General features: G+C 44.0%; 2 protein-coding genes across 2 annotated transcripts; both read right to left on the bottom strand.

Annotated features, from left to right (window-relative positions):
* Positions 1-2,228: 2,228 nt before the first annotated feature.
* Positions 2,229-5,724, bottom strand: cdab (cytidine deaminase b). The gene is made up of 4 exons (XM_084464621.1): positions 5,484-5,724; positions 3,244-3,355; positions 2,693-2,750; positions 2,229-2,599 (listed from the first exon to the last, which is right to left on the bottom strand). The coding sequence occupies exons 1-4, from the start codon at positions 5,683-5,685 to the stop codon at positions 2,456-2,458; spliced, it is 516 nt and encodes a 171-aa protein (XP_084320747.1). The 5' UTR covers positions 5,686-5,724; the 3' UTR covers positions 2,229-2,455.
* Positions 5,725-7,459: 1,735 nt separating this feature from the next.
* On the bottom strand, positions 7,460-8,542 carry LOC311339246 (anionic trypsin-2-like). Its single transcript, XM_084464622.1, has 3 exons — positions 8,446-8,542; positions 7,887-8,144; positions 7,460-7,786 (listed from the first exon to the last, which is right to left on the bottom strand). Exons 1-3 carry the CDS (start codon positions 8,461-8,463, stop codon positions 7,622-7,624), a joined length of 441 nt encoding a protein of 146 aa, XP_084320748.1. The 5' UTR covers positions 8,464-8,542; the 3' UTR covers positions 7,460-7,621.
* Between the last annotated feature and the right edge of the window lie 5,394 nt (positions 8,543-13,936).

Here is a 13,936-nt window from a genome sequence, read left to right as displayed (position 1 = left end):
ACAGCGTCAGTTTCTAACAGTTTAGATCATCTCCAGTTTGCTTACAAAAGTCAGAGGGGAACTGATGACGCAACTGTCAGTATGTTCCACACCCTGTCAAAGCACCTACAAGCCCCCTCCCACCTTGCTAGGGCCCTATTTATCGATTTTACCTCTGCCTTTAACAGCATGCAGATTCACATCCTGCTGCAGAGACTTATCGACATAGGAGTAAACGGTGGTATTATCCACCTTGTTAGGGACTTCCTCTCTGACCGCCCTCAACAGGTCCTGGTTAACAATACTCGGTCCGACATCACTGTGCTTAACACCGGCGCCCCGCAGGGGACCATTTTATCCCCATTACTTTTTTCCATATACACAAACAAATTCCAATTAGATCTGGAAAAGTTTCGTTTGTTCAAGTATGCAGATGATATGGCCCTGGTTGCCTTATTAAAGAAGGGGGACATAGTCGGAGAGGAAGTATATAGAGCACACGTGTCATCTCTCCAGAAGTGGTGTGACGAAAGTTCCTTAGAGATCAATGTAACAAAAACTCAGGAACTTGTCTTTCATGAAAAGGACCCTGTGCAGCCCCTTATAATTAGGGGACAAATTGTAGAGGTAGTAGACAAGTTCAAATATCTAGGTACATATATTGATTGTAACCTAAATTTCAGTGAAAACACAGACCATATTTTTAAAACCTGTAACCAACGTCTCCATCTACTGCGCAAGCTCAACTCCTTTAGAGTGAGTAAGCACATTATGGAAACAGTTTATATAAGAACCTGATAGAAGGCATTCTAACTTTCAACATGGCAATGTGGTACGGTAATCTAAATATTAAAGGAAGAAGCAAGCTGCAGAGAATAGTAAACCTTGCCTCAAAAATCATAGGGACAAGACAGAAACAATTAAGTTGTATGTACGATGAAGTGCTTAGGAAAAAAGCTGTCAAAATAGCAAATGATCCCTCTCATCCACTCAATAGGGAGTTTGAACTTCTTCCCTCTGGTAGACGTTATAAAGTACCAAGGGCAAATCGTAATATTTTTAAAAATTATTTTATTCCTAATGCAATTGGGGCACTGAACACCATGCCCCGTTGATGCGTTGATGCGATGTGTTGTAATGTAACTGCCACTGCTGTCCTGCTTTTTGCCATGAAGATGTCTGTGTGTAAGTGTTGTTGTTGTTGCTGTTGTTGTCCTGCTTGTTGTTGCTGTTATTGTTCTGCTTGTTGTTTTTATGAGACCAAAGACAAATTTCCACATCGTGGACAAATAAAAACTAACTAACTAACTAACATAGACCAATAAGACCAGTAAGAGCTTTTTTGTTTGCATACTGTTGACAACGCTGGAATAGCCTCAGCTTGGATGTGGTGATGGGCGAACAAAATGTCATGACTGTACTTCACGTACATCACCGTACGGCTGAGTCTTTAATATGAGTTATGAGTCTTTAAAGTTTTCAATTGATCACTTTAGCGCCCCCTATCATCCTATTTTGATGAACTTTAGCCTGGTTAACCTTGACCTATGCTTCTTTAAGTACACCAAGTTTGGTGATGATTGACTCAAGTTAACCCCGCCTTTAGTCACCTAACATTGGGCTAATCTGGACGTCCAGCCTCCATTTTGTTACAGGTTCTTGGTTTCCTTGGAACATGTGCTCGACATTAGAGAGAGAGACAAATGTCTACAGGATTTCATGACTGTAGAAGAAAGGGGTCAGAAAATATGGCCGTCCAAAGTCTGCATTTTCAGTTAATTGATATCGCTCCCCCTATCGCTTGATCTGGGTACAATTTGGAGAGGTTGCATTTTCAGTTAATTTCTATAACGCTCCCTATAGCCTGATATGGATACAATTTGGAGAGGTTCATTAAGTTAAGTAAACCCCGCCCTTTGGCGTTAAGTTAAATTTGGACGATTGAGCCTCTGGCGGCCATGTTGTTGTACAGGAGCAGTTGGAACTTTGATCCCCAACAGCCACTATGTTGGTGCCGCTGGAATCAACCATTCAACCTTCTCGTAACTGTGGTTATTTTAGTCACAGGCCATGCCCATCTTGATGCCCCGCCCTAATTTAAAATATGTGGAATTCATCTTGTTCAGAATTGTATTCTGAACAACTTTTGTATTGGAGCAAGATCATAGGAGTCCATCTTGATATTGGCATATAAGCATTTAGGTCTTTATGCGTTTATAACCACACCCTTTTCAGAAATGAATGGCTCCAATGGTGCTTTAATCTTTATTGTACAGACTTCGCTTTGTGTCAGATTGAAGACATTGGTCCATAGATGATATGTGCTAAAGGATTTTTGTCTAAGTCAAAAACTCTAAGATCCTTAGGGAATTTAGTGTTTCTAATAAAATTCTAGATGTATATATCTATTCCGTATATCCAAAAAGAGTCCTAGGTTGTTGAGGTAGCTGAATGTCCACCCCTGTGGCCCGCGGGCTCAGTTCTCGTTGTGTTGCATGTTGAAGCTGTTCCTCATGGTGAGGTCCTCTGGCCCAAAGGACATGGGCAGCAGTCTGCTCACGTCCAGCTTCACATGAGAGCCGTCGGGTTTGGATAGGTACACTTCCCAACTTGGGCCAAACTGAAGGGGAACATAAAGGAGAAGAGATTGACGTTGTGAATTTGTCAGGTTTTGGCTCAACTTCAGTGTAATATCATCCACGCGGTGGATTACCTCCCGCATGACCTGCCTGCAGGCCCCACACGGAGAGATGAACTGGTCGTCTAAGTCACTGCAAGAAGAGAAATGGGAATGAGAGGCTGTTCAAATCAAATGGTCTACATCCTATACCTTAACTTTCTCAAAGATTTCTTGATTGGGTTGAATCAATTTATGTGGAAATAGGCACAAAAGTTAAAGTTATGGTTGCAAATATTTTAGCAGCCCGAAAAAACCTATAGGCAAACACTTGGAAGAATTACACACATTGGGGGAGGCGTGTTTTGTGAAATGAGGGACACTCAAGCGTCTATTATAGGGATAGTTAGTTTCGGGATTAATCATTTGATCCTTTATAGGCTGGAAGCTTGATGAATAAATGAACAGCCCGTCATATGCAGATACCACATGCTTTCATGCTATGCAATAATTATACATTTTGGAAAATAGGCATAGGATACACTGATGATCAAAATGTTTGGCAATAATCGTCAATTTCTTTCGTGTCAAATCTAATCTAATCCATCTAATCGATGGATCGATAATCGCTTCAGGTGGGGCATTACCTTGCGATTGCAATGGCCCTGAAGCTCCTGTACCCCTTAGACACGGCCGTGGCGATGGCGTTCTTCTCAGCGCACTCACATAGCGGGTAACAGGCGTTCTCCACGTTGCATCCTGGGGATGGACCATCAGGGAAGAGTCACCACAAAGTATTCTTTACCAAATAAATGTACCATTATTTCATGTCATTCTACATTTGAATTGGATTTGTCTGATCGGCCCAAACAACGGGTATATGGGCCCGTTGATGTTGTTCTTACTCAGTAGGCTACTTTCATTAAACATCGTATCTGCAAAAATAATTGCAAAAGTAAGGTACTGCTGAACTAGAATATTTAATCGTCAAATGCAGGCCCTTCTACCGTCCACGTGAGTTCAGCTGCATTGTTGCTATTGCTGTCTATGTACATGTACGTGTATGTGTGAAAGCAGCTATATACCACCCGATGCCAACAGCAAAGTGCTAATGAAAGAACTTTCCCTTGCCATTAACTAGCTTCAGACTCAACATCCAGATGGCGCTTTTGTTGTCTCTGGGGAAAATGTCTCATGATCGACAAGAGGCAGTAAAACCTTGTAACGTCTCCACAAATGTGTCTGGTGCCTACAAAGTCACACCCCTCCCCCACCCTGGTCAGTTTTACCACCTCTCCCTGTCCACACGGGTGATCTGTTTTCCTTTGATGCGTTTCAGGAATACATCTGTAAAGATGGAAAAGGCATCGAGCTGTAGAAACGCTGTAGTACATATTCAAGGCCACTGTGTGGCGCTGGTTCTCCACCAAAAAAAGTGGAGCGCATCAAGCCTGCGCGGATCAAGCCCATGCTCACTGTATACAAACATACAGTCAGGAGGAGGGAGCAGCTGTTAAACCGTTTAGATTGAGCAGAAATACTTTTTAATGTACAGTTAGTAATTACATTTACCACGGGACACACGCGACACAAGGACCCCGCAGATGCTTCCACGCAGTCGTGAACCTTTATGGTTCTGCGTCGGGTTTTAGTGAGCGGACCAATCACAGCCCTTGCGGCTGCGACGCCTCGATGCAAGGTTTTTGGGAACCTGCGCCTCCCAAAACCTGGGCCCAGGCGGTGGACGCAAGGAGGGTCCACAAGGACGGAATAATCATCTCTAGTCATCAAACGCGTGAAACCAACCAAGGACAAAGTGGGGGGGGGCAGCGGGGGCTGCAGGAAAACCTGTATTGATACACTGTTGAATATAACTCTATCGTCTACAGAACAGAATACTGTACTCAACCTGCACTTTGGTATTTAATGCTTCTTTTGCACTTCTGGTGGGACGTCAACTGCATTTCATTGGCTCTGTACCGGTACTCTGCTAAATGATAAAGTTGAATCTCATCTCATCTCATGTCAAGGGTGTCAAAATTGTACATTGGGTTCTCAAGATATCTACCTGTTTGTGTTTCATCAAGTTTATATTGTCACATGTGCATTGGTTAGCGTTGGGTTTATTTATTCTCAGGTGAGGTCAGTTCACTCATTCATTGGGTTCTGAATCTGTCGGTCTGACAGCCCTTTGCACCACACTCACTGTGTTTAATCATCAACTGGTTTAAACCCCATGTCAATGTGGACTTTGAGCAATAACAAGCGGGACAATATAGTCCCTTTTTCCCCTTCTTGAATTAGTCATTGTCTAGTTCAGCCTAGGTCATCAGCCTAGGCTGAACTTTTTTAATAATGCAGTTTGCACTGACACTCAGCACTTTACATTATTTATTATTATCCCTTTAAGTGAGACTGAGCGTTTTATGTTGGATGATATGGTGTGTGTGTGTGTGTGTTTGAATGTTTGCAATGAATGAAGGGTGGAATTAGTTTTTTTTATGATTAATGAGGCACCTTACTGGAGTAGCTCTCCAATTGCGTTGTTTTATAAGATGCAATGACAATAAAGGCTATCTTTCTAGGGTATCTATCTATCATAGAGGCCAGACTGAATTTGCGTTCCTTTTGCTGCATTCTTTTGTTTTTTAAATTTGTCGAACCCAATTGAACCAGTCTAAACGTTTAAATCCTTGATCTGTGTTGCTATAGATTCAGGTTGTTGCTTTGCTTTTAGTTCATTTAGAAAGTTGGTATTGCAGTGTTACTTCTTGTATGGTTGTTCCTGTATGGATTGTGTATGCAAGTCCCTTACTTTGGAACAAAGCGTCATCTGAATCACAACAAAATGAAAAATGAAAGTTTGCCGCAGAAGAGGCCATCCTACCAGTGAACACCTTGTCGTCATGGGTCAGCAGCGCCGCCCCGACCCGGAACTTGCTGTAGGGACAGTAGGCGTAGGTCTTGGCCTCCAGGGAGCTGCGGATCAACCGGTCCACCACCTCTCGGGGTGTCTCACTGGAACCACGGGGCTCCTGCCCGGGCTGAGCTCCCCCCCCGCCCACCTCCCCTTGTAGCTGGGCTGACATGCTGCTGGCTGCCTGTGAGTGTGTGGTGGTGCTGCTCTGCTCTGCCCTGGCCTCCATCCAACCTTTTGGAATACAATTGCATGGGTGGGAGGTCTGGTTTAGCCGGCCCCTATTGGTGGAAGGCCGGCCCATCACCCGTCGAGTCAACAATGGTAATCACGTTGTTGGCAACAACAACTTATTCTCAGTGGTAAATGCCACATTTTAAGAAAGTTTCTGCATTAAAATGTGTTTTGATAACATTTCTGGAGAGGAATGTGTGTTTTTTTTTTCATAATCTTGGTTCAGTAAAAAACATGATGTCTAGTTTGTAAGTAAATGTTTCCTTTGAGGGAAATGGCGGCAATTATTTTGGGGTCACCATCGCACGTTGAACACATTTATTTCTTCTTGAAACATGGCTACTTACAGTCTTTTCCAAAGTTTCATCACACTTATCCCAATCCCTGAGCAATGGTGTTTATATGGCTTCAATGAAAATTGGTTTCAAGCGTTTGAAATAATACAGGGACATAAGCATGGATGAATCACTGTAATGATCTAAAGTGGCATGACCTTCATGCTCAAGTCAAGATAACTATTTGTTTTAGCATGTGGCCACTCATTGGACTCATTGTCATCTTATGAGCATTTTTAACCAATATATTGTTTTGTGTTGATCTGACTCAGAGTCAGATCAACACAAAACAAGATCTGACTCAGAGAGGTAAGTATAGATCTGACTAGATGTGACTCAGAGAGGTGAATATAGATCTGACTAGATTTGACTCAGAGAGGTGAATATTCAACACATGGTTTCTTCAGGGACACGAGGTAAACAAGCTTGTCCTCCTGAGGTGGTGCCTGAGGCATCTCTCGAACACAGGTAAATATTAAAGTAAGTAAGTTTATGTTGGTAATGGGCTCAAAGGCAAATAAGCCATGGGTTACCTGGGTTTTCATTTGGTAACCGTTGGCTCTGTCTTGGCCTGCAGGGCAGAATGGCCCAGAGTCTGTGGGCTGTGGTCCATATCCATACTTTTTCTTTTTACTTGTAGTACTTACTGCAGCTACCCTTCCAAAGTGCGTACTGTTGCAGACAGTATGCTTACAGATGGGCCTACTGGGATACTACAGGTGGCTTCACTAATCACCTGTAGGGCCACCAATCATCGTTGGCGAGCTCAGCCGATGTGACCGTCTGCTGCTCAGGGGATTGTGGGACAGAAAGGCGACTGCAAAACGCGACCGGATGAAGCACAACATACTATGTAGTGGGACACACTAAACCTTTCTCCTATTGGGTCTGACTTACCTCAGACCCATCTAACTGTGTTGACCACTCTGTGTGTAGAAGAAGAACTGATTCAGGACTGGTGTTAGCGCTACAAAGATGAGGTCCAATGAGGTACTGATGTTAGCTTCAATGTCATGTGATCTCAATAAAGCATAGAATCAATTAATTGACATCAGTGTGTGTAATGTACAGTTGCCACGCGTATATACAGTATATGGCTATCGATTGAGCTCTGTGAAAATGGATGTCTAGGATATTTTCTTCTTGCTGTCCATCACCTTATGTGACGTTTATCCTGCGTTTTTAAATCCTACAGCTTTCCAAAAATATAGTATGTTTCAACAATGTGTAAAGTTTCTTCAAACCTATTAAGGTTTGTACGTGTGTGGGCGAGTGTTGCACTGATGTTGAAACTCTCTGAACTGAAAGTTTGAACAAATCAACAGAACGTGCTATTTTCCAACCTTCTTTTAATGTCTCGATGATTCTGCTTGGGGACTGAAAATGTATGCATGCCTATTTCGTATAGAAATTATGTCAATATACCCATTCATTTGTATGAAGAAAATACTTATTTTCAATGCTGTACTTTTTATATAGGCACATCTGGGTGGGGTCACGTGAAGAGACATTGAAACTGTGTCCCTCCTCAAGTGGTTTCTATTGTTGAGTAATGGCATCGTACTGAATGATCCATTTGATCCAGTCGAGGTAGTTTCTGACCTTGGTGTAGACACCAGGATAATAAGCGTGTGCACAGCCGATGCCCCAGGACACAATGCCCTCAAATTTGTTGTCACAGATAAGCGGACCTCCAGAATCGCCCTAAAAGAGAGAAGAAATCATGGTTAACGCGCATGTTTAGATCAGTCTGGGTATTTTAGATTGGATAACAAATCCAATCCTCACACGCTACCAAACTCACCTGACACGAGTCTTTGCCGCCAAAGCGCGAGCCCGCGCAGATCATGTTGTCGGTGATCCTGAACCAGTAGTAGTACTTGCAATTGGGGATGAAGTCCACGTCCACGATCCTCAGCACGGGAGACAGGAACTGGTTGTACACGCTGGTCAGCCCCCAGCCACTGACCGAGCAGCTGGCGCTACGGCTGAGCTCCGGCGTGCTCGCGGTCGGCATGGAGACAGGCTGGACCCTGGAGTTCAGTTCAGCCGGTCGGTCGAGCTGCGCGCGCCGGACGGACGCTACAGTTAGTTCACAGTTAAAGGGCTGGTTCAGGGTTCTGGACATCGGGTCTCATCTCCAAGTGAGCCAGTGTGTTATTTATCACTGAGACCGTTTTCAACATGTCTCATTCAGTCCTTCTAGTTGCAGAAATCGCTGGTGCTAGGCTAGCGCAAGTCGAGGGGAACTGCTAGCCTGCCAATAAAAACAGTTTTACCCACTCCCGAGGCAAACCAATTATAATGCCCGACTATCGATGTAAATGTCTGTGTTGATAGAATAGTGTTAGAAATAAACTTACCCTTGCGTCGCATTGCATTTAGTTTATAATCCCTGTAGTTGGAAGCAGGCTACGAGTGTTTCTTCTCTGTGCTTCTCTGTTTACCTTCTGCTGTAGTGAATCGGTTACTACACCGGAGCAAAGTGAAATTCCGCCGCTGCTGAGAAAGTAGTCCCCCAAAATGTAATGTGATCATTATGATACAAGGATAGTTTTATTTCTAATATTATTCTATCAACACAGACATTTACATCGATAGTCTGGCATTATAATTGGTTTGCCTCAGGTGTACTGTGGAGTGGGTAAAACTGTTTTTATTGGCAGGCTAGCAGTTCCCCTCGACTTGCGCTAGCCTAGCACCAGCGATTTCTGCAACTAGAAGGACTGAATGAGACGTGTTGAAAACGGTCTCCAGTGAAAAATAACACACTGGCTCACTTGGAGATGAGACCCGATGTCCAAAATCCTGAACTACCCCTTTAAGCTTTTTAAAATAGTCACTTGTGCCTGAAAATATGGTGATACGTACTGGCTACTATTTTACTAAGCCGTAGATAGTTATTAGATGCTGTTCATCATTTTAATATTTCATGGTTGTGATGATCTACAGATCTTAAATTATGGTTACTAGAGTTTCTGCGCGTGTGGTAGATAAACCGCATTTAACACTATAACTTCAATAAGAGAGTTCGAGGAGACCGGAGCAAGAATGACAAAATACTTTATTTTTACTCGCGAACAAGTAAGAGCAAAGCCGAGTCGGTTTGACAAAGAACTGGAGAGCTAGTCTCCAGTCCCCCCCCCCCCCCCCCCCCTCGACAATCTCGTCCGCCCGCGATCGCTCGATACCCCCTACTGAGCCCCGGATGTTTAAGAAACCTAGAATCGCGCCTGGCTCAACCTCTAGTCCTAATTAAACCCATAGCTATAATGTGGAAACCTCAGTCGATAATGTAACACATTTCTGAGTGCATAATATAATAACATTTTGCCTATAATGTTACAACGTATAACATTTTGGTTCACCTGGCTATTACGTAATGAAGCAAGCATAATAATTTTGTCCTTACGTTATGAAGCAAGCTTATAGGCTACTTATACTCATTTTATACTTATAAGCCATTTTCACACATTTTTGCCGCATTTGTATATCAGGAGATTCGACCCTGAGACTGATTCACACACACTTGATGCTTTATATGCGGACATCGATGTCGTTCAGACATCAGTAGAATCCACGGGGTGGGCTTGCAAGGGGCGGGATATGATGAAGGGTCTAAGTTCGAAGTGTGGCCGCTGTCACTGTAGTTTGTTTGGATTTGACCACAGACAGCATGGAGGCAGAACGGGCAGAACTCATCGCGATCATCTTAAATGTTGCTAAAATTATGCATCATATATTCCGTTGCATCCACAAAATCCGAAGCATCGATCGAAGAGAAGAAAATAGAAGAAACAACGAACAAGAAAGGCGTCGTGAACGACTGCGTTACCAGAGAAAGAGAGCGTCTTTTTTTGCTTCATTTCACATCTAACAAACACTGGGACAAACGTAGTTGATTTCTGTGTTTAACTGAGAAAACAGGGAGTGGAAGGACGGGACCCTATAATGTTCAGCTGACTGTTGTCACTAACAGGAGCGTCGCTAGCAATTGAAAATATCCGGGAAAGGAAAGACCGATCGTCATGTGTGACTCAGGTCGGGGCAGGCCTACTGAGTAGGTTCATGTTTAGGTTAAAGGACAGGTCCGGTGTTTAGCACATTGAGCCCCTTTCTGGGTTGTCTAGGATGAAATAGAGCGGTTGACACCGACCTGTTGACTATGGGTCCTGTCTCGGTATTTGGCTCATTTACAATCGCCCTGCCTGCTTCAGAATGGCTGGCCATGGGCATGCACAAACCTGTCCTTAAACAACCCTAAACGTTCGTTTTCAGAAATGTGCAACTCACTGAGTGATAAGTGGTGTGCGTTGATGTTCCAAATCAAGTATCGTAACAAAATACAGTTTCTGACGTGTTTTATTGCACATTTATCGCATGTTGTACATCCCACTCATTGCTCGTTGGCCGGAAAAGGAAAGGGGGCTGTTTATGTTTGGTTGTAGTCTTTTCGCTCGGTTATAGCCCTACTGTTGAGACGGAGAACCGAGCGAAGAGACTACAACCCTCTTGGAGCCTGAGTTCAATGTCATAGCTGTTACGTCTTTCTGACCAATCGCAGTTCAAGGCCACCTGGGCTGTACCACTTGGGGAGGGGCCGCTCATGTACTCCCCCTCCACACACCGACTTGGTCGCGACGATGACGGTTTGTGAGCGCTGCGTGTGTTGAGTGAGTGAGAGGCAGCTGATGCGCACGCACCTACCCGAAGTGGACCGGGTTGAATTCACTGCGGGTCTCTCTTCTCGTGTGTGTGTGTGTGTGTGTGTGTGTGTGTGTGTGTGTGTGTGTGTGTGTGTGTGTGTGTGTGTGTGTGTGTGTGTGTGTGTGTGTGTGTGTGTGTGTGTGTGTGTGTGTGTGTGTGTGTGTGTGTGTGTGTGTGTGTGTGTGTGTGTGTGTGTGTGTGTGTGTGTGTGTGTGTGTGTGTGTGTGTGTGTGTGTGTGTGTGTGTGTGTGTGTGTGTGTGTGTGTGTGTGTGTGTGTGTGTGTGTGTGTGTGTCGGGGGGGGGGGGTTATGTGTGTGTGTGTGTGGGGGCAGTCATTTTGAGACATACCTTAACCAGCATAATGTCATTGTTGAAGGTCCTGTAGTTGTACATGTAGTAGACGATGACTTTGGAAACATTGAACCTTTGCTCCACACCTTCGTCCTCATACAGGTCGTGTTCACTAAGGACCACGGTGAATAAGTGAGCCCTGGAGGAGCAACACGGCGGGTGAGGGCAGGGACACTCAGAGGCACTTTCTAATCATCTGAAGAAGCTCTCAAAGTGATGAAGAGAAACTAGTGCAGCAAACAAACTGTAATAAGTGGTGAGGAGGAGTGGCCAGAGGCCTGGGCAAATAGGTGGGTCTTCAACCTAATTTTGAAATGTTTGCTAAATAATTGATGTGAAAGCCTAACTATGCAACAAGAAATCGATTATTATGTCATGCCATCAAACTAACAAGGGCAAAGCAGAAATGAATTGAATCCCCCCACTAAACAACTTTTATTTTGCGGTTTGACACTTATTCTGACTTAAAAATACAGTTGGATGCATGCCTTTTATCTATACCAATATGAAATCTCTATTGTCCATATTGGCTGCAGTCTGAATGGCTTTTGTATGGAAGTGCAGTAACTCACGGTCTCCAGCAGTGGGCGGCACACACCAGCCACAATCTATTGATCAGGGTGGCCCCGCAGAAGTGGCTGTTTTTGTACTGGAGCGAGGCTTGATACGGTATGGTGTAATTCTGCACTTCCACGCCTCCAATAATTCTATTTCCATCCTCCCCTTCCACGCCTCCGATAACTTTATCTCCTTAGAACAGAGGGTCGCTAAACCAATCAATATCTGTAAGAAATATCTGCACCTCTATTCGATTTGATTTGATTGATATAGACTCACAGACATTTCAACAAAGATCACTTCAAAGACAAAGAACGGAACAATTCAGGAACAATTTACCTGTTCTGATCAGCAGGATCACAAAGAGTAAGAAATGGCAGGAATGCGCTGCAGTCATTTTGCCTAGCAGCAGTGAGAGAAAGAAACAGTGGCCAGTATTATAGGCATACACACCACACAATTAGGTCAATAACTTACCAGTCAGTATTATAAAACCAGCTGAATATCTGTTAATCAATCCGTTATATGAAAGTAACTTAATTTACAGAGGCATTCATATTTGGGGCCACCAAGTAAGTAGGTTCTGTGTTTTGGCCTGACAAATCAAATCTATACGCAACTAAACTCCATGACCCCACCAGCAAACAACACAATCCGAGATGGTATCTTATCAGAGTACGACAAAGACAATAGATGAGAGTAAAAAAAGTTTTAAAAAAAGTAAAGGTAAATGAGCATGATGCCAGCTGCTGGAGCTCACCGTTACAGCGCAGTTTAAACCCTGAGACGTCAGGCCGGTCCAGTCCCTCATCCAGCTGCAGTACAGCCTCTACCCTCACGCCTCCCCGACACAATGGAGATGGACTACCTGAGAACCTTGGGACTGTTTTATACTGTAACAATATGCTGGCTGTCATTGTCCCCCCCTCTCCTCCCATCCTCCTTTTGTCCACCCCACACAGCTCAGTGTCAGTTAAAGCTGATGCTGGCTCCCTTATGCTTTAGTTTCACTCAGACAAATAGACACACACACACACACACACACACACACACACACACACACACACACACACGGGCGCACATGACACACAGACACACACGCACACACACAGGTGACACGTCTACACGGATGCGCACGCAACAACCACCACGCCACACACACACACACACACACACACACACACACACACACACACACACACACACACACACACACACACAAACATCAGAGAGAGACTGACCTAGTACACTACAAAAGCGACTGTCTTTTCCTTTATGAGGCCTTTCCTTCTCAGGTTATTGTGCTGATGTATCACGTCTATTGTCCATTAATGGTAAGAAAGTCAATCTTCAGGGAGGTGAATCCCAGAGTGATAATAGAATATGCCAGACGGTGTTTTGTGCTCTGTGATGCCATGGGAGGACAGACAATAGCTTGTCAGACTTGTCTGCTTTTGATCAACCATTTCCCATTTGCCGCCATGGCACCGTTCTGTTAGACGTTCCAATATGAAGATTTACATCATTCATAATTTTAACGAATGTAATGTATCGATTGATTGCATTATACGTAGTGCACTTGGCTATGTTTGTGTACTTGGTCTTGCTGTTTACTTGTGTATTCCAAGATACAGACTTAACGTGAAGAATCAACTGACACTTCAAAAAGTACTTTGCTTGTTGTGAATATCAAGCATGGACGTAGATAGATGGACAGGGAGGCAGAGCCTGAGACAGGGAAGAAACTCTTTCTTTTTTTCTTGGATGGAAAAAGTTTTTTGTGTATTAAAACAACCTCTGAACCAGATTGTGCTTCTCTGATCCACTGTCTACCTCTTGGCAATGGAAACACAGGTTAAATTTTTAATCTGATCAATATCTCTCTAACAACAGCACTCTTTTTCGTTTGGTGTTCCCATGATTGTTTGTGTACACAGGGGTGGAGGCCGCTGAACCGAGTACCACCCCTACGGTCCGACCACAGGTCCCCAAGGTGCTAACCCAGCCCTGCAGGGGATAATGGATAGTGTGGCTCTTCTGCCCTCGGGTGATCTGACAAAAGGATCTGTATTTCAGTGTGCTTGTCTGTGTTTTTGTGTGTGTGTGTGTGTGTGTGTGTGTGTGTGCATGTGTGTGTGTGTGTGTGTTTGCAGGAAGCACATTCAAAAACAAAAAACAAAACATTGCAGTACAATGAAAAGTTTTGTGCATGTGAATGTATGGGGATGTTTATTTGA

The sequence above is a fragment of the Micromesistius poutassou genome, assembly GCF_964030765.1.
Source record: "Micromesistius poutassou genome assembly, chromosome: 2".
NCBI classification, from domain to species: Eukaryota; Metazoa; Chordata; class Actinopteri; order Gadiformes; family Gadidae; genus Micromesistius; species Micromesistius poutassou.
The sequence above is the reverse complement of the archived record's forward strand: the minus strand, read 5'-3'. Positions and strand labels throughout refer to the sequence as shown.